This window comes from Triplophysa rosa, linkage group LG1 (assembly GCF_024868665.1).
Source record: "Triplophysa rosa linkage group LG1, Trosa_1v2, whole genome shotgun sequence".
Lineage (NCBI taxonomy): Eukaryota > Metazoa > Chordata > Actinopteri > Cypriniformes > Nemacheilidae > Triplophysa > Triplophysa rosa.
The window spans coordinates 39949018-39969490 of record NC_079890.1 but is presented as its reverse complement, the minus strand read 5'-3'; the positions used below and the strand labels follow the sequence as shown (position 1 = coordinate 39969490).

At 41.4% G+C, this 20473-nt stretch overlaps 1 protein-coding gene across 1 annotated transcript; it reads left to right on the top strand.

The window, feature by feature from the left end:
- The first annotated feature begins 1492 nt into the window (after positions 1-1492).
- Positions 1493-18249, top strand: supt16h (SPT16 homolog, facilitates chromatin remodeling subunit). The gene is made up of 23 exons (XM_057332467.1): positions 1493-1796; positions 2945-3037; positions 3127-3297; positions 3481-3633; positions 5138-5284; positions 5433-5584; positions 5679-5851; positions 5921-6011; positions 6167-6240; positions 12038-12150; positions 12233-12298; positions 12410-12508; positions 12602-12717; positions 12862-13015; positions 13483-13610; positions 13944-14206; positions 14285-14642; positions 14713-14788; positions 15745-15914; positions 16138-16267; positions 16362-16488; positions 17215-17289; positions 17650-18249. The coding sequence occupies exons 1-23, from the start codon at positions 1731-1733 to the stop codon at positions 17760-17762; spliced, it is 3108 nt and encodes a 1035-aa protein (XP_057188450.1). The 5' UTR covers positions 1493-1730; the 3' UTR covers positions 17763-18249.
- The last annotated feature ends 2224 nt before the right edge of the window (positions 18250-20473 follow it).

Sequence of the window (20473 nt, the reverse complement as noted above, 5' to 3'; positions counted from 1 at the left end):
ACCGTTTCAACAAAACAGTTGTTTGGTAAACATTGAAAAAGTGGAAACATTGAAAATGTTGAATTATCTTACCAGTCTAGCAGAAAACAGGCAACTTTGGCATCGCCTTGAACACATTTGTCTCTCAACAGTGCCTTCCATCTGGTAATAGATACACCGATGTTTATCCTGGATTTCTGCCGCCGTTCGTCTCAAATTCGTCTGGCAGCATCACGTTTGCGCTTCTTTGACGACGGAGATTCACGCTCTGTCGGCTCTTGTGCACAATACGTATGGTCCTCCATTTTATCAAAACTTCTAAGACAGAACAATCAGTTGCTTCAGCTGGACGACGACTACTCCTCCTCCTCTCCGTACTACGACTTACTACTTTGTGCGTCTTCAACTCAGTGATATTCTAAGGTAATAAAAACATAACTTTTCATTACGTAAGGTTTTTATACACATCTAAAGACACAGTTTGGTATGTTATATTGCATTTCTGTTAATAGATCATACAAAACATCCCGCACTGTACCTTTAACGTAGACCAGTTAAACCTTTATTAGTTTTGCATTTATTTTTCATGTTTTACACTCTTGATGTTTACTGTATTTATGATTAGTTTATATATCTTATTGTCAGTATATTATTTCGTTGGTCTGTCTGTTTTTATTTTCTCTTTTATTGGATTTGATTGATGTTGTGTGATGTGCTGTACATCGTATGTTTCATACATATAATATCAAATGTCACTGTTTATTTATGTCTGTAGTCACAGAGTGTGATGACCATCAGAAATAAAAGCCTCAAACAATGTGGATCAATACTAGACTGATAACAGTTCCCTTAAAATAGTAACAAAACCTTTAAAAAACAAGACGCTTCACTTGGTCAGAGCGCGCTCGCTGTAACCCACGTGCTCCGACACAGTTGCGCGCTTTCCAATGACACGAGATGGCGGGAAAAAGTCATGAACGCTATGTGACGCACGCATCGAGGCGGGAAAAAAAACTCCTCACGTGGGATTTTATTGGGCGGAAACTGCTTGACGTAACCGTCGGGGCGGGAATTTATGCGTGAGAGGAAAACGCAGGCAAACAAAGGCTATAATAGACTACTAAATAAATAAATAAATAAATATTATTTATGGTTAGTAAACGGATATCACATATCTTTGACATGCAGTGCAGTTCAGCGCGGCATTCACTGGACGTTCACGAGACACGCCTGTCATATCAAATCAATAACAATTCGTTCTTCAGTAAGACGCACTTTTAAAATGGCAGCATAAATAAATGCATATATGGTTGAGAAAATGCATAATGACCTTCGACAAATGCACATAGTTTATAAGAAATGAAAAAATGAGTACATAAATTAACATAAGAGTATATACATATTAATTAAAACAAATAAGATAAAAACAAATAAATGAAATGCATGAATGTTTTATAGGCTGGAAGTACAATATGAAGTAGGAGGGAGGGGCTAAATATCAGACATGCGTGTTTTATATATTCACGCATTACGTTCTGCATCGGACTCTACAGCGCTTACACACAACAACATATTTTATAAGGAATATTTGTGTTTTTGTTAAGACAACTTTAATATATATACATGTATACTGAGCTTTTTTTGATTGAGTTTGTTGTTGTATCTAACGTGTAGTGTGTGTGCGCGCGCGCGCGCGCCTGCTCCTTTAACAGTTTGATTGTATGCGAGTGTGTGTGTGTTGATGTGATATTATGGCGGTGAATCTGGATAAAGACGCCTTTTACCGCCGCATCAAGCGATTCTACGGCAACTGGAAGGTACGAAGCTCTCACTCTGTGTCATAAACACCACGAGCATGTGTTATATGTGATATAATATCTGCTCACGTATGAGTTTCTGTGTTTATATGCGTGTATGTGAGATGCTGAAGAGAATCAAACACATGCACACTTCAGGCCTCATTTCCATACAGCCGTTAAATGAACACCCGCTTTAACGGCTTCGTGTCTATTTGACAGCTCGTGTTGTGATTCACTTGATATTTTAATCACACGTGTGATGTTCGTGATGATTTTAATAACGTCATGTGCGATTAGCATCGGCGGCTAGCCTGCGTTAGCATGTTGGCGCGAGCTGCTTTCACGCCGTTTCTCATCGATCATCATTTGAGCATTTTCTCGTCAGGAAAATAAAAAGACTTTCGCGTCTAGTTGTGCGTTTTCGGATGTTGTCACGTAAGTTTGAGTTTGATGTGAGTGTGTTGTTGTGTGCTAGCTCACATTACAGCAGACTTCGTCTGTGTTTAAATGGTTGTACTTGAAAATAAAAGTTAAGGCATAAGATGGCATGGCTGAGGAGAGAATATTGCTTTTAAAGGGTTTTATCATTAACGCGACGACTTATTTGAGAAGAATACTCTGTAATGTAGCCTATATGTGTATGCAGTTTTGTTTTTAGCCGTTTTGTCTCATTTTTATTAACTGTTGCTCGTTAACTATTATGATGACCATATATGATACCTAAACTGCAACAAACTTGACCTTAAACAAGCATGAGAACATGTCCCACGCTGTTGTATACTGTAGATGTACTTCAATAAGTTTTGTTCATGTGTACTACAGTACTCCGTCATATAAACTATAGTGAATAATGGTCTACTTTCATATTTACTTTAGTATGCTTCAAAACCAGGAATTGTACTTCAGTTTACTGTAGCACACTCCATCTGTTTGACGTCTGCGATACATAGTGGAGACGTCTTTACGTCTGTAGTACATCTCCTAAATCCTCTGCTGTGTAAAAACATCTGCTAAACATCTTGGAGAGAGCGGATTTACATCCATTCTAAATCATACACATCAGCAGATGAGCAAACAATGTCTTGCAGATGTAAATGCAGACGTCTGCCAGATGTATGTGCGCTTTCATAGCAGAGTGACAGCGACACTGTGTGTTTCTCTCACAGAAAGGTGAAGATGAGTTTGGGAAGGTGGACGCTATCATGGTGTCTGTGGGCGTGGATGAAGAAATCGTCTACGCCAAATCCACAGCCCTTCAGGTGAATGACATTCATCAGCACGGAACACGTCACGGAGCGTGTTTAACGCTTCACATGTGATGCGCATGTCATGTGTTCTGTTCCCACAGACGTGGCTGTTTGGATACGAGCTCACAGACACTATAATGGTCTTCTGCGAGACGAAGATCGTGTTCTTGGCCAGTAAGAAGAAAGTCGAGTTCCTCAAGCAGGTGGTGGTCACCAAAGGCAACGAGAACGCCAATGGAGTTCCTCCCATCACACTGCTGGTCAGGGAGAAGGTACTGCCGTGTCTTACTGTATATGTGTTGCCTAGCAACAGTAAACGTTAAGTTCTGATGCTGTTGTAATGGGAGGAGTGTCTGTGCGCTCCCAGGGTTGTGTGGATGAGTCGTGGATATGGTTTGGTTTAACGACACCGTGTGAACGTGGCGCACTTTTGTTTCCGTCTCTCACACTGACAGAGCGAGAGCAACAAGGCAAACTTTGAGAAGATGATGGAAGCCATCCGTGGCAGTAAAGAAGGCAAGGCGGTGGGTGTGTTCATCAAGGATAAGTTCCCCGGAGAATACATGAAGAGCTGGAGCGACATGATCACGGCCGATGGCCTGGAGCGGGTCAGTGACGCTTGAATCACTTCTTCAAGTCTCTTTTAGCAATGAACCACAATGTTTGTGAAACAAATTTACCCAGTCTTAACCAGCGTCCAGGTTTATTACGTCTCGGTCTCAAAAATCAAAACATCAAATCAATCTCTATATCAAAAATAACGTCTGTACAATTCTTGGAAGACTACTGTAATAACAACCTGTTGACATTTATTCTCTCAGACTATTCAAGCACATCAAGGATAATTATAGAAAACATATCAAGTAGAGCTGCACAATTCTGGATAAATTGAGTATCACGATTCTTTTGTTACAAATAGAGATTGCGATTCTTTTACGATTCTAAAAGTAATACGTCATTTACTAGAGGTTTATTTAGGTAAGTAACTTTGCTTCAAAATGATTACATATTTTATGGTTAACCAACAGTAAGTATAGTGAGAGAATTTCTGCAACGAATACCAGCACAGGTAAACTATAGTGGTTAAAGTCCCAGTGAAATGAAAAATTACAAACCCTATTTTTTCATGAAATATTGCAGCGTTTATTGTAAACATTTTATCAATGTGGCTCATTCTCTTTTTCAAATTCGTGTGCCTTCATAATCTTCACTTAAAATCTGAAAATGCACTTCCGCCCTGAAATGACGTAAACTTGACGGCTTGGGCGGAGCATCAGTTAACTCCTCCCCTTCAACTGTCAGTCTAATTTCAAAATCAATGCAACAGCTGTTTTTACACATCCAATCAAATTGTTTGTGATGTCGTTTCATTCCTAATGATGATCATGCTTTCTACTTTAGCGGTTGCACCAGCACAGAACGAAGCGTTATGATTTTAGTCAGAGGTGTATGGTAATAGACTAGACATATGCCCGGTTAACCGAAAATAAATATCACGTGATTTATGCACAACTTGTGAGTGAAGTACGGTAAAATGATGCTGCTTCCGAAAGCCAGAGGGCGCTCTCGTGCAGAAACTCCAAATACGCACTGCAGAAGAAGACCATAACACAAGTAGTTCTAGGAAATGCGTAAGGACATGTTTTTATCACTGTTACTCAAGCCTCCTCAGGTATTTTCATGATAATAAATTTATAATGATCGTGTTTGACGGGTGTTGCTTTTTCAAATGCACGTTATAAGCGACTCAAACTCGCACTGCTTTTAGATCGAGCAGCATTTCCTACTGATCCCAGAGCCATGCTTCACGCACAAGCTACGCATCAATAAAATAATCGATACCTTGCATTATCGCAGCCAGCTCGGTTTCAGCAGGATTTGGTGGTAACCGCAGTTAACCGGGCACATGTCTATAATAGACACACGAGAATCCTTGATTTTCATGAATGAGAATCGCGATCTTTTAATGATTAATCATGCAGCTCTAACAGAAAGATGCGCTTTACACAGTTTTAAATGATAGAAAAACAAACTTTATGACTTGCTGTGTTTTGATTTGATGTTATCCTCGACTACACGGTTGCTTATTCATGTGTGTGTTGTGTTGGTCAGGTGGACATCAGTACGGTTGTGGCGTACACTATGGCGGTGAAGGAGGACGGAGAGTTGGCGCTCATGAAGAAGGCCTCAGCCATCACCAGTGACGTCTTCACCAAGTTCTTCAAGGAGCGAGTGATGGAGATCGTGGACGCGGACGAGGTTTGTTGCCCGATATTCACGCGGTCGCTTTGACCGATGGCACATGAAAACCGGCCGGACTGCGTGCAGTCATCATAAACAATCCAGAGACTTGATGTGATGTATAGAGCCGTGTTTCTCCTCACTATCCGTTCCATGTCTGTAACAGAAAGTGAAACACAGTCGTCTGGCGGAGTCTGTGGAGAAGGCCATCGAGGAGAGGAAGTATTTAGGCGGCGTCGACCCCTCCACGGTGGAGATGTGCTACCCACCCATCATTCAGAGCGGAGGAATTTACAGTCTCAAATTCAGCGTCGTCAGGTGAGTATTGAAGTAACCATGACAACATCCTTCAGTAGATTTAATGATGATGATGATGATGATGTTTACAGTGATCGGTTCTGCTTTATCTCAGTGATAAGAATCCCATGCACTTTGGAGCCATAACTTGTGCGATGGGCATCCGTTACAAGTCCTACTGCTCGAATCTGGTGCGGACGCTCATGGTGGACCCGCCACAGGAAATGCAGGACAATTACAACTTCCTGTTACAGGTGGAGGAGGAGCTCCTCAAAGAGCTGAAACACGGTGAGCACAATAAAGAGCGTGATTGTGTGTGTGTATGAAGTGTATTTGAATGAGTCTTATGATGTGCAGGTGTGAAGCTCTGTGACGCCTACAGCACTGTCCTGGAGTTTGTCAAGAAAGAGAAACCAGAACTGGTCAACAAGCTCACCAAAAACATCGGGTACGTCAAGTCTGCGAGTGTTTGTGTGCTGCGTAGTCCTGTCACGATGGCAACTTTTAGTTAGACACAACATTCATACTGGCGTGTGTAAATGATGTTTGGGGTGTAAAGAATCGACACAATAAATAACACAAGGCACTGGCTATGTGCTGCAGGTTCGCCATGGGGATTGAGTTCAGAGAAGGATCTCTCGTCCTGAAAGCAAAAAACCAATACAGACTCAAAAGAGGTACGTGCGAATTCTTTGGCAATAAAACTGTCTGGTTTTATCCACATCATCAAACATGAATTTCGCACAATTTAAAATTGTCCAAATTCATCTTGCATTTTGTTCAAATCCAACTACAGAATAGCGCGAATGGTTTTCAGTGTTAACGTTAAAGCAGTCGTTCACTTCAACATCAGTCCCCGTTGGAATAAAAAATACTACGGAAAGTAAATGTGGACATATTTTTGTAGTAAACGACTGCTTTAACGTGTGTTGTTTGTAGGCATGTAACGATTTGCTCTGCTCACGATGCGATTCACGATACTGATCTCGCCAGACGATTTATTTTCAAAAATGAGTTGAGAAATTAGAAATGAACAACTTGCCTTTTATTATTTCTCAAATGCTGCACGTTTCTTTTAAAATAAAAATATATTTTGTGTCAAACAACAAAACTAAACTTCAATTTTAAAACAAATTCCAAATCAAATAAGTGAATACAAAAGACTTTGTGCTTTTCTTAGATTTTTTTACATTAAGAAATGGCAGCATATCCACGTTTTCAAAGTTTGCATTAAAAACAGCGGCCCCTGCTGTTCAAAACATATACTGCGATTCAAACAACATCTCAACCCAAGTACACATGTCTGCAGACCAGATCGAGGCGTGTCTAACCCTAGGGAGGGGTTACCCGTGTCGCTCCCTCAAGCCTTTTCATTGGTTAGTGGCAAAGTAACCACGTTGACGTCACGGTAAACAGGAAATGGGCAATTCCATGAAAATGTCAACACTACTATGAAAAAATAGTTTTTACCAAAGGTTTTTACTATCCGAACAGCACAGATATCAACATTTCGTCGCCTGACATTTTGGTCAAAATTAAATTATTCACATATTCTTATTCTGTGACAACTTATTTACATTATGCCATGTTTGTTTTCTTAAATGTGTACATCTTGGGACCTTTTTTAAGAAAACAAAAGGGTTCTATCTACAAGAGAATTATAATTTGGTGCCATAAGGTTCTATCTGCAATAGCCAATCAGCACTTTGAATGCACTCAAGAGGACCAATCAGGATAAGCTTTCTTTGTCATGTGACCGGACTCCTCAGTGACGGGAATATCTGAGGACACAGTACAACACAAACCAATGTTTAAAAGAATCCTCAAGGTTGACTGTTTTATTGATACTCTTGTCAACGAGAGCAGCTCAAACGACAGTATTTTTTGTTTTGTTGAGGAGATAATTTTTTTACATTTATAGACGCAAGACTACCCAGCAGCGCTAGCTTCCTAATACCTGTGTTTACATAGACTCTCATAATGCAGTTAATGCCAAATAGTCAACAACATCAAGAGTCTTGATTACAACAATAAACATTGTGTTTTCAGCCATACTCATCTCTAAAAAACCATGTAAACGGACTTTTTTTACACATTATTATACCCTAATTTCATGTTTTAACAAAAGTTATAAGTAAATAGTTTGTTGCTTGAAAATGTGTTGCTTTAATGAATGTTTTGCAGATAGAACCATATCATTCTAAACTGAAAGTGATTTTTCAGAATCAGAAGGTTCTATCTGCGTTTGACCTGTTCCAAACATCCCCATTTACACATTTCAGAAAATGTTGATATTGTATATTTGGAATACATTAAAGCAACAATGAGCAACTTTTTTACCTTAAAATAACGTCTCTAAAATTATTTAAGTGGTAAGTCAACTTTTAACTGGACGAATTTTATCCCCTGCTTTACGGCATACGTCACGTTTTACTCGTAGCCTGGGAGAAGTTAGCCAACAGCAGAGCTAACAGTAAGACAAAATGAACCAAAACATCACCACGGCAAAGCCAGCCAAAAAAAACCAAAAAGGGTTTTGTCGGAGGAAGCAAAGAAAAGAAAGCGAGAGAGTGATCGGACACGAGGCCGGTCACGAATCAATATCGGACGGGCTTACACTCGGTGGCGCGAGCAGCAAGAGGCAACTGGTTGCAAAACGGATAGAGACCTAGCGGTCTCCAGGAGCCTAGCGGTCTCCAGGAGCCGGACCTAGCGGTCCGGCTCCTGGATTTGTAAGTGTTACTTGTACATTTTTTGTTATTGTCCTGTACTTTTGAACGTATTCGTTATTAGTCTGTGTCATTGGCGCGCCACCGGTTCACACTTTATAATCGTAAGGTAGCTGAGAGATAATATATGGTTGCCGGTGTCGATAGCTAGCATGTTGTCGTGTCTCGTCATGAATGTGTGTAGTGCTTGTAAATGAAGACTATAAAAACAATAAATGTGTTGTGGTAAAAAGTAGCAGATTCTTTAGGTCAGACCAGTAAACCACGTAAATGTTGAACAGTTCAGTCGTTGAGTAGGCTAATGTTGTCGTTATATATATATAAACATGCTATGCGCTGTTTTCATAGCGTATCTGGGTCCGCCGGGTCCATCGGCTTTGTAAACAAACTCGCGTGTATTGAGCTGCCAGCAGGAAATCTTTGCGACAGTTTTTACGACACTGCATACAGACAATTCCGCTTATCAACCACATGGGGCAACAGTGAGCAAAAGTGGCTTGTTGTCGCTTTAAAGTGGCAGGCCGTAAGAATGGGCTCTTTGTCGCCATCTCTGTTTGTAATTGCTACTGCAGGTGATGTGCAGAGATATTTTCTTTAGGTGAGTTGTGATTCGGCACTTCTCAACTGCGCGGATGAGTCTGATGTTTTGAGTCGTACGTCACGTGTGGCCTGTGACAGTGCACCGGTGAGAATCTTCACTGTACATCAGTAGCGCATAATAAACATAACAGATAACATGGCAGATGATATAACACGAAACAAATAAGAACATAAACAGACCCAAATAGCGCAAAACAGCCGGTTTGGCCAGGAGTCTCCTGTTTTGTTATTTCTCATGGAAACTCCCGTAACGCGAACCGGACAGAAGATCATCGAACGTGACGGCAGGTCTCAAATGCTGACAGTACGGTCATATATCATTCTACACCATACAACTATATATATACATAAACTATCCGCAAAGCCTTGCCATCATGTCTGGGAAATAAGTCTAAATTTGAGTAAAATCACAGGCTTCACTTCCCGTGCGTGTGCGCCACATGAAACACAGATGTGGGGAGGGCATTTCTAAATCACACAAGGTCCCCAGATAATGCTAATCCTGTCCAAATAGGGCTTAAGTTACATTTATCATAATAAACATTGCAAAGAGAGAAAGAACAACCGATGAAACGGTGTAACGTTACGCGTCTGTAACACAGCAAGTGCGCTACGGTTTTTTGTGTTGTCTATTGAAATGTATAAATGTCTTACCTGTTCTGTTCAGAAGAAATAATCCATGTCTGCCGATATTAATTCTTGTTTTCACACCAGTCGTATCACATTCCATTTTTCTTTGTAAACTCTCATCACTTCGTATTTCTTGGTTTAAAAATGTCTGTGTACAATGCTACCCGTCACCCGCAGCATCCACATGCGGGCAAGCAGCCGGATCCTCTTCGTTCTGTGTATGAATGTGACGAAATGACGCACAGACGAAAGACACCATATAAGGATCTCAGGGAAAGTCGACCCGACAGGGCAAATTACAAACCATTATTACAAGCATTCCGTGGTGAATCCAGCAAGGGTAGTGACACAGTTTTAAACACCGTTCTTTCATGTACTTGCTCAATAATTGGTTTTAGTTCATTTTTACTCAAAAGAACTTGCGGACTGCCGCTTTAAGGGTCTCTGTCTTTTTCATGTATAAAAGAGATTTCTTCCTCATATCATTTTGGCTATATGAAGTGCAAAAACTTTAAAGCTCAATATCTCAAAACTACTCGGACTGCAGATAGAACCTTATCATTCCAAGGCGACAGTTTAGTGATTCAAACACCGATGTGAGGTGTCTCTTCAAGTTATCATAGCATATGTTTTCTTTTTAGTGCATGATTTTTCATACTCTGATAAGTGCCATTTTCAGGATTGTCACATCCATAACGGTGCATATTCCTCATTAGGGGTGGGAATCTTTTGGTACCTCACTATTCAATTCATATCGATACTTGGGGTCACGATTTGATTAAAAATCGATTCACGGTTTTTCGATTTTTTTTATAACTATTTCTCAAAATTAGATGTGATATATGTTTAGCCCCTTAACTGGCGCCGTCCCGTATCCGGGACAGCTGATTTACTTAGAGATTTTGCATGTGAATTCTTATCTTATTGTGACAAACATTATATCATTGGAAAGTCTCTAGAAAACATATTTCATCACCGTTTAATAGAATAATGTGTGTAGGAAGAGTAATTGTTTCTTTTTTTAAAAGAGTGGGCTTAAAAAGGTTTATGTCCCTTCCCTTCTCACAGTATAGTTTCATACAAATTTATTGTTTTTATTTTGTTTCTGTGCTTGTGTAATTTTTCATTGTCTGTTAATTGGAAAAGTAAAAAAAGCATCTCAATGTCTGTTGTGGTCAAATTTCAGATCAAGTGTTAAAACCAATGGAAAGCATATGGCCCCCTAGTGGACTCACAGACGCATCAAAATTTGATTTATCAAGACCAAACTTGATACAACAATTGGTGATCCTTGAGACTTTGACTTATGAAATTTTGGGGCTGATCCGTAATTATTTTAAATGTATTTTTTATAAAAGAAAAACAAAGCTTTTATAGTTTTTTTATTACAATAAACATAAACAATCACTTACCTTTTTTTGTGCTAATTTTCTTCTTTCAAAAAGAATTCATGAGTTACAGCCATTTTAGTGCCAACAGAGGGTTTTCACGTGTAGGCTCAAAAAGGGCTGCGCCGGTGAAGAGGTTAGATTTGATTCCTATTCGAGTCTTTACGTTTAGTGTTCTCAAATTACTTCACCTTCGCTTTACAAAGCTTGCATGTTGCATACGACTTGTCAAGCTCCTTCTTACCATAGAGTTGATCAAATCCGAAGTATTTCCAAAAACTTGCCCTCGCTAAAAATGGGACGGGTGTATTTCTTTTAGCCCAGCCATCACTGTTGCTGAGCTTAAGGTGTGCGGTCTCTCGACTGTCCGGGTGCCGCACCGCTCTCGCAAAAAAGTTCCGCCTTTTTTGTTCCGACAACATCCCCAATTGTTATTTTAACTAGAAAATCGATTTTTGTAAATCTGTGAATCGATAAGAATCGCTAGAGGACTGAATTGTGAATCGATTTTTTCACCCACCCCTATTCCTCATAAATGAACACATGAAATTTGTTCTATTTGATTGAACTATTTGATGTTCTGTGAATAGGTAACAAAAGCATTCTCTTGAGTGTTTTTATGTCACATCCATAATGCTGGAATTGCCCAAATGCAGTAGTACAGTAAATCATTTAATTACTTCTAACTTAATTTATACTGAAACACCGGAGTCGCGTGGACAATTTTACCATGTCTATAAGCACTTTCAGCGCTTTGAAGATTGGTTGCGTTGCAATCTAAGGAGGAGTCAGAAAGCTTCCAAAACTACCTTCATTTGTGTTTTAGGGAAAATTGAAGGTCCTACAGATGTTAAACTGCTTGAGGGTAATTAATGGCAGAATTTTCATTTTTGGGTGGAGTTACCCTTTAAGGTGCATTACCACGGACCAGAGTGTAAATGTCGTTACTTTGCCACTAACCAATGAAAAGGCTTGTGGGCGGAGCAACTCATGTAGCCCCTCCTCGATCTGCAGACAGGGGCTTCTCTCTCAACCAGCTGGAATCACATAATCACATATTATAATCGATTTCAACCGGCTCACAGTGAGTCGTTACGTCCCTAGTTTGACAACTGTTGTGTGTGTAGGAATGGTTTTCAGCGTCAGTCTGGGATTTTCTGATATGATCAACAAAGAGGGAAAGAAGGATGAGCAGAAGAAATATGCGCTCTTCATTGGAGACACGGTACAGATCAATGAGGTGAGAGAGATGCGTTCTAGCTTCTGCCGAGCTCTGTCTGCTGTTTCTTTTCCTGAACTAAAACTTGTGTTGCGTGTCACAGGACGATCAAGCCACCGTTCTCACACCCGTCAAAAAGAAGATCAAAAACGTGGGAATTTTCCTCAAGGTATTTCAATCCGTCTGTAATTTCATATGAATTTGTGCCGTTTGACTTTTTCTGTTCGTGTTGAATTTCTCGTGAAGGTATGGACTCTGTTTCTCTTGTGTGCGTCTACAGAACGATGATGAAGATGATGATGAGGAGGATGAAGATAACGCAGAGGAGCTGTTGGGTAAAGGAGCTCGCGGCGCCGCCCTGCTGACAGACAGAACCAGAGTATGTGCGCTTTCCCTTTTTTACATTTATAAGAAGTGTAAGAAACATCACTCTGAATATTGTGTGTTCGATCGCTGCACTCTGATTGGTTAGAATGAGATGACGGCAGAGGAGAAGAGGCGGGCCCATCAGAAAGAACTGGCCAATCAGATGAACGAGGAGGCCAAGCGTCGTCTGACGGAGCAGAAGGGAGGACAGCAGATTCAGAAGTATGTTATTTCGGTTTCATGTGTACTTTATTTCATTGTCATTTCTATTTGTTGTATTTTAACGTGTCTTTGCTCATATCTTACGCTGTTATAAACACCATAGCAACAGAGACGTGAAACATAACCCTGTGTCGCCCTCCCTAGAGCCCGCAAGTCAAACGTGTCGTATAAAAACGTGTCCCAGATGCCCCGGGAAAAGGACATCAGAGATATGAAGATCTACATCGATAAGAAATACGAGACTGTCATAATGCCCGTGTTTGGCATCGCAACACCTTTTCACATCGCAACCATCAAGGTAAGACGAAACACTGAATCGGTTTTCATTTGCCTGAAAGCATATTTATTCACAATATCTATCTTCAGTTATTGATCGTAAATGTCAGATATCAGCTGATTTATTGACCCGTCACTCTGTTTTGGCTTAAAAACACCAACACTGAACCTCTCTGCTTGTGTCTGTGTGTGTGTGTTCCTGTCTGCGTGCGCGTCTGCGTGTGTCTGCGTGCCCGTCTGCGTGCCTGTGTGTGCGTGTGTCTGCGTGCCCGTGTGTGCGTGTGCCTGTCTGCGCGTGTGTGCACGTGTGCGTCTGCGTGCCCATGTGTGCGTGTGCCTGTCTGCGTGCGTGCGTGCCTGTCTGCGCGTGTGCGTCTGCGTGCCCGTGTTCCTGTCTGCGTGTGTGCGTGCACCCATCTGTGTGTGTGTGTGCGTGCGCTCGTCTGCGTGTGTGCACTTGTGTCTGTATGTGTTTGTGCGTGCGTGCAGAACATCAGTATGTCTGTTGAAGGAGACTACACGTACCTGAGGATAAACTTCTTTGTACCGGGCAGCTCGCTGGGACGTCACGAGGGAAACATCTTCCCCAATCCAGAGGCCACGTTTGTCAAAGAGATGTAAGATGAGCTCAGCAGGATTTCTGCTTTACAGGGATAGTTGGCAAAAATTGTGTCATCATTTATGCTCCCACATGTGTTTGTACACCCGTACGTGACTCTTTCTTCGCTGGAACACAAAAGATGATATTTTGAGAAATGCTGTTGTTTGATTATGAACATTCTTCAGCAGATCTTATTTTGTGTTGTGGATGAGAATGAAGCTCATACAGGTTTGACATGAGGGGAGTATAAGGACATAGTTTTGAAGTAATCTCTCTGAACTGTTCTCTGTGTACTTGTGTAATATATCTGGTGTGAGTTTGTTATTTTCTGCCTGTGTTTCTCCGGCAGTACGTACCGCGCGTCCAACCTGAAATCCCCCGGCGATCACTCCGTCCCCTCCACCAACCTGCAGAACGCCTTCCGTATCATAAAGGAGGTGCAGAAGCGCTACAAGACCCGCGAGGCCGAGGAGAAGGAGAAAGAGGGCATCGTGAAACAGGACTCGCTCGTCATCAACCTAAACCGCAGCAACCCCAAACTCAAAGACCTCTACATCCGGCCCAACATCGCCCAGAAGAGGATGCAGGGCTCGCTGGAGGCGCACACCAACGGTCTGTCTGACATTCCTTTACCAAGCCTTGCGGCTGACGTGATGTTCTGGAAATGATTCCTCGTGTCTCTCTCTCCAGGGTTCCGCTTCACGTCAGTGCGCGGAGACAAGGTGGACATCCTGTACAACAACATCAAGCACGCCATTTTCCAGCCCTGCGACGGCGAGATGATCATCGTCCTGCACTTCCACCTCAAGAACGCCATCATGTTCGGCAAGAAGCGACACACGGACGTGCAGTTCTACACGGAGGTGGGCGAGATCACCACGGATCTGGGCAAACACCAGCACATGCACGACCGCGACGACCTCTACGCCGAGCAGATGGAGCGAGAAATGAGACACAAACTCAAGTCTGCCTTCAAAAACTTCATCGAGAAGGTGGAGTCGCTGACCAAAGAGGAGCTGGAGTTTGAGGTTCCGTTCAGAGACCTCGGGTGAGTGTGTGTCAAGAGCATACACAGCTGTATGTGTATCTGCACGCTTTGACTGGTGTTGGTGTTGTAGGTTTCAGGGCGCCCCCTACAGGAGCACCTGTCTGCTGCAGCCCACGTCCAGCGCCCTCTGTAACGTCACTGAATGGGTGAGACGCACTTCACCTGTACTCCCTCTCATCCCTTGTGCCTCTCTCTCTCTCTCTCTCTCTCTCTCTCTCTCTGGTTCCGTCTCACCTCTCGCTCTCTCAAGATTCAAGACTCAAAGAAGCTTTATTGGCATGATAAAACAAATGTTTACATTTCCAAAGCGCAGGAAAATTAAATATAAACATGCACAAATACAGATTAAGATCAAAATCAAATAAAAGTATCTATATACATCTCAATATAAAGAGAAAAAGAGCAAAGTATTGATGACAGTTCTCAGTGAGGGTGACAGGATCCTGTCATATAGTGTCAGTTTGTGTCAATGTTGTGTTATCAGGGGTTTTCCTGCACAGAGAACTGGGAGGCGGCCGCCTCAGGCTCTCGCCAAAACTGTGTTGTGAGTCTTCAGAAGAAATGCTGCGTGCATTTAACAGACATGCAGTCATTTGTAACTGCAGTGGCGACATTAGGCCACAGTGGAGGCGCTGTTTTGTATTCAGCACACTGAGGCGGCTGTGTGTTTTCTTAAGTTAACATGACGTACATCATTGTATAGCCTACGTGTGTGTGTACAAGATCAGGATGGCACCACCTCCGCCTCATTTTGAGCCAGGAACAACCCTGTTGTGTTGTGCTGGTTGTTCTTTGGTAGTGGCAGGACTTGAGCTTCATGAGTTTTCTCCCAGTATGTATGAAACCTTTTGTTGAAACTGGTTAAAGTCTGTGTGGAAGTTTGTAAACTGGGGGAAGAATGTTTCTGTGAAGTGTGAATAGTTTGGACATGAGATGAAAAACACTTGATTGTGTGTGCAGTGTGGACACAGTCGCTCTTCTCTTGGTGTCCGTGTGTGTGTGTGTGTGTGTGTGTCTGCCCGTCTCTACTCACTCACTCACTCTGTCTCACTCACTCTGTCTGGTTCCATCTCACCTGTCTCTCTCTCTCTCTCTCTCGTAGCCTCCGTTCGTGGTGACCCTGGATGAGTTGGAGTTGGTTCATTTCGAGCGAGTTCAGTTTCACCTGAAGAACTTCGACGTCGTCATCGTTTACAAGGACTACAACAAGAAAGTCACCATGATCAACGCCGTGCCCGTCAACTCCCTCGACCCAATCAAAGAATGGCTCAAGTAAGCTCCGCCCCCCAAACTCAACAGATCTGCGCCGTCTCATGTTTAATGTTGTGTTTTAACTGTGCACACATGCGTGACGAAAGAGGTGAAGAGCTTCAATTTAAAGATACCGTAGTGTGATATTGTGTGTGCTTACGGGATTGACCAAGTGTTTTACATCAAACAGTAAGGTGACATTCAAACAAAGGCTACAGTCTAAAATCTCTCGGTCTGTCTCCAGCTCGTGTGATATCAAGTACACAGAAGGCGTTCAGTCTTTGAACTGGACGAAGATCATGAAGACTATTGTTGATGACCCTGAAGGGTTCTTCGAGCAGGGCGGCTGGTCCTTCCTCGACCCGGAGAGCGAGGTGAGACCTCTCCACTGACACTCTTGTGATGTCATAAGTGTCTATACACGTCTTCCACGGTTGTTTTTGAGCGTTTCTGTTGTTGACGTGTCAGGGAAGCGGAGCCGAGGAAGATTCGGAGTCAGAGATTGAGGACGAGACCTTTAACCCTTCAGCTGATGAAGAGGAGGAGGAAGAGGAGGACAGTGATGAAGATTACTCCTCAGAAACAGAAGACTCGGGTAACGGCTCAACATTTCAAGCAGGATCATCGGTTCAGGGATTCTTTTAAAGGGAAACTTCACCCCAAAATGAGAATTCTGTCATCATTTCCTCGCCTTCGAGTCGTTCCAAATGTGTCTAAATGTCTTGGTTCTGATGAACGCAGAGAAAGATATTTGGAAGAATGCTTATGACCAAACGGATCTTGCCCCCCATTGACTCCCATAGTAGTAAAAAATACTTTATCGTTTTTTTGTTCTGTTGAACTCAAGAGATATTTTGAAGAATGTAGGACCGCAAACAGTTCTGGGCACTTTTTCCTACTATGGGAGTCAATGGGGGGCAAGATCCGTTTGGTCATAAGCATTCTTCCAAATATCTTTCTCTGCGTTCATCAGAACAAAGACATTTAGACACATTTGGAACGACTCGAAGGTGAGGAAATGATGACAGAATTCTCATTTTGGGGTGAAGTATCCCTTTCAAGACGCTCTCTTTTTTTCATCAGAGTTGTGAACTTTTTTAATCGACTTGCTTTTTAGGGTAAATAAATGATTTTAAGGCTTCATGATATTGAAGACAAAGGTGATGCGTTGTTTAATAATGCCGTTTACACACAATACAGCAAGGCTTCAGGTTTGTAGAAACAATCGGACTATGCCAGTCTCTCTGTCACCCGCATCCATGTGGAATCTTGCAGAACATCTGTTTTCACAGTTTGATATTTGACGTTTGTGATATTTCAGATTACAGCGCATCTCTCGGCAGTGAGGAGGAGAGCGGGAAAGATTGGGATGAGCTGGAGGAAGAGGCCCGGAAAGGTCAGGACGAAACTCATCTGAATTCGATCATTAATGGTGTTTCATGTGTTTTAAAGCTGCAACCGTAACCTTTTTTTACCGAACCAAAAATATGTTATTGAACAAGTACTTTATCAGTTTTGAACACTGAACAACCTTAACAAAAATAAAAAGCTTACAATAACAATTTATACGTCGAGTTGTCAAGTCAGATTTTGTGGGAAATGTCGGTTGTTTTTCAACATGTAAAGATAAATGCATAACCTGCAGCTTTACACTGAGATGGGCACAATATTTTTAAAATATTTTTTCATTACACAGTATTTCTTTTAAGCGGTTTTATGTTACCTGAAGTTGATTTTCATCCATTCTTTGTGTTAGCGGATCGAGAGAGTCAGTATGAGGATGTAGAGGAAACGGCAAGCTCGAACAGGAAGAGGAAGGGCCGTTCATCAGCCCCGCCCCCCAGCAGCAAGAAGAAGAGGCGACATTAGATATCACACACACTGCCAAATCAATTTCCCACAATCCTCTTTTATTTGCCCTCCCGTGTCTTCCACACACACACACATGCGCTGGGGTTGGTGTATATAGCGTTGGTTAGTGCTGATGAGTGTTTTACAGTAGTGGAAGAATCCAGCGCTCACACGTCTGTATTTACTGCTTTCCTTCATTGCGCTAAGTTTCATCACGAGTGTGTTTGTGTGTGTGTGTGGAACGCTTTTCTACAGCAGTAAATGTGGTACATGTTAAGAGTGTTAGATCAGACTCTTCATCTGAATGAATGGACAGGTCCTGTTCATGTGCTTTTATATTAGTGCATATTGATTGTTTCGTTTCTTTGTTCTATCATTTGAGGGGACAAACGCACTCTGTGTAAACTTTTGTTTTCTTTAATACGTCTTCGCTCATTCTGGCTTGGTAGTCTTGTATTGTTTAATCATAAATTGTTTTTTTTTAATAAAAGTTCAAGGAAATAAAGCTTCAGGTCTGGACAGTTTCTTATTGTTAGTCAGGCATGGGGCGATAGTATTGCAAGAGCGATTCGATTTTTAAATATGCTTTTTTCTTAGATTATGTAAAATGAAAAATGTCTTTATCATCCCTGATAGCACATATCTATTTTAAAGGAGTCTATTGATGTCTGCATTTACATCTGCAAAATGTATTTTCTGATTGTTTGCTTATCGGCAATAAGTCTGCTCCGTCACATGTCCTGCAGACATCTAGATGATGTTTATGATGTTGAATGTAGCCCATGTCAAACTGCCTTTTCTGAGACGTTTGTCAGATGTTCTTACACAGCAGATGTTTTCCAGATCTTTAGCAGACATCTAACAGACGTATCTGTGCTATAGGAATTCAAAGTCCCAGTTAGGGATGTAACGATTCACTCAGCTCACGATGCGATTCACGTTACTGATCTCACCCTACGATTTATTCATGGTTTATTTTTACAAAATGAGTTGAGATTAATTAGAAATGAACAACTGCCCTTTTATTATTTCTCAAATGCTGCACATTTCTTTGGAAAATGTCAAATAACAAAACTAAACTGCAATTTAAAAAAATTTCCAAATCAAATAAAAACGGAGTCAAACGTCTCTTTAAAATAAACAAGAGCTTTTCTTGGACTTTTGTATTTTTAAGAAATATCAGCATATCCACATTTTCCAAGTTTGCAGTAAACACAGCGGCCCCTGCTGTTCAAAACATGTACTGCGATTCAAATCTCTCAACCGGCTTGAATCATGGCTTATACAGTATAAGCGATTTTCAACCGGATCACGGTGAATCGTTACATCTCTAGTCCCAGTGAACCGGAAGTTGCGATCGTTTTTACTTCTGTATTTTGACGCGTTTCTGATTGAAATGAGAAAAATAAAAGGTGTGGCTTTTGTCTTTCTCTGCGATTTGATTGGATGTGTAAAAACAGCCGTTGCATGTTGAAATGGAACTGGCAGCAGACTGACAGTTGAAGGGGAGGAGTTAACGGATGCTCCGCCCAAGCTGTCTAACATATTTCATCTCAAAATGGATAGTCGTTACAGGAAGGAAGTGCTTTTTCAGATTTCAATTGAAGATTATGAGGGCACACAAATTTTAAAAAGAGAATGAGCCACATTGATCAACTATTTACTATAAACGCTGCAATATTTCATGAAAAAATAAGCATTGTTCATTTTAATTTCACTGGGAATTTAGGAATTAATCAAATGTTTGCTTGCAAGCGTGATGACACGTATTTACTAACAGGAGTGAAAATCAAGTTTCAGTGGAGTTCCCCACCATCCGTTATCTGCATTATTAGCTGTTTCCTTATAATATGGTAATGGTTTTTAAGTTACAGATTTCTCGTGTTAGATTTATAAAGTCACAATTATAGCGCTTTAGAGAGGGATGAAGAAGAAGAATCACCTTCTTTAAAATCTCTTTCATCGCTTCAGGACCATTGACGTCATTCTGAGTTGATTTCACTCTCACGATCTGTGTGTGGTCTTCCTCTACAGAGGACAAAACAAGGATCGATCAACCTTGGAAGTAAATCAGGGTGAATCTTCAAAGTTTTCAAAAGTTTACAATCATAGCCAAATCTTGACCAAGATTCTTAGTCATTGAGAAACTGTCTAATCTGAGCGAATTTGTTGAAATATGTTTTGTGTATTATGAGCGCCGGTAAAATGATGGCAGCATTTTGACAGGGAGGCTTTTGTAAGGTTACGCTGAAACTAGAATCAATTCAGCTTGACAAACAAAACCATGTGTATTGATCATTTCATGAGCACCACTGACGGTCAAAGTCATCAGATCTGAACCTGAGGTCCGCTACAGTCCAATCCAACCCGCTGCTGCTCCTGAAGACTTGAGAGCTGATTCTAGTTTAGACACGAGTACTGACTGAGTGTAAAACAACGATGACAGAGTTTAATATCGAGCTTTTCATATCGGTGTCGCGGCACAGTCGATCGATTTATGACATCAAAGGATCACAAGAGATATTTTGAAGAATGTCAATAAAAACATAACATTGAACCCCATTGACTTCCATTGTTTTCATCCACATGAGGCTGAATAAACGATGACAGAATTTTCATTTTCCGCTGAACTACTTCTTCAGCTATATTCGTACCCTGTTTGCTACAGTTCTTTGGTTATGTGTTATTGTAGATGAACCATACAGTCGACAAGAATGTGTCTATATACC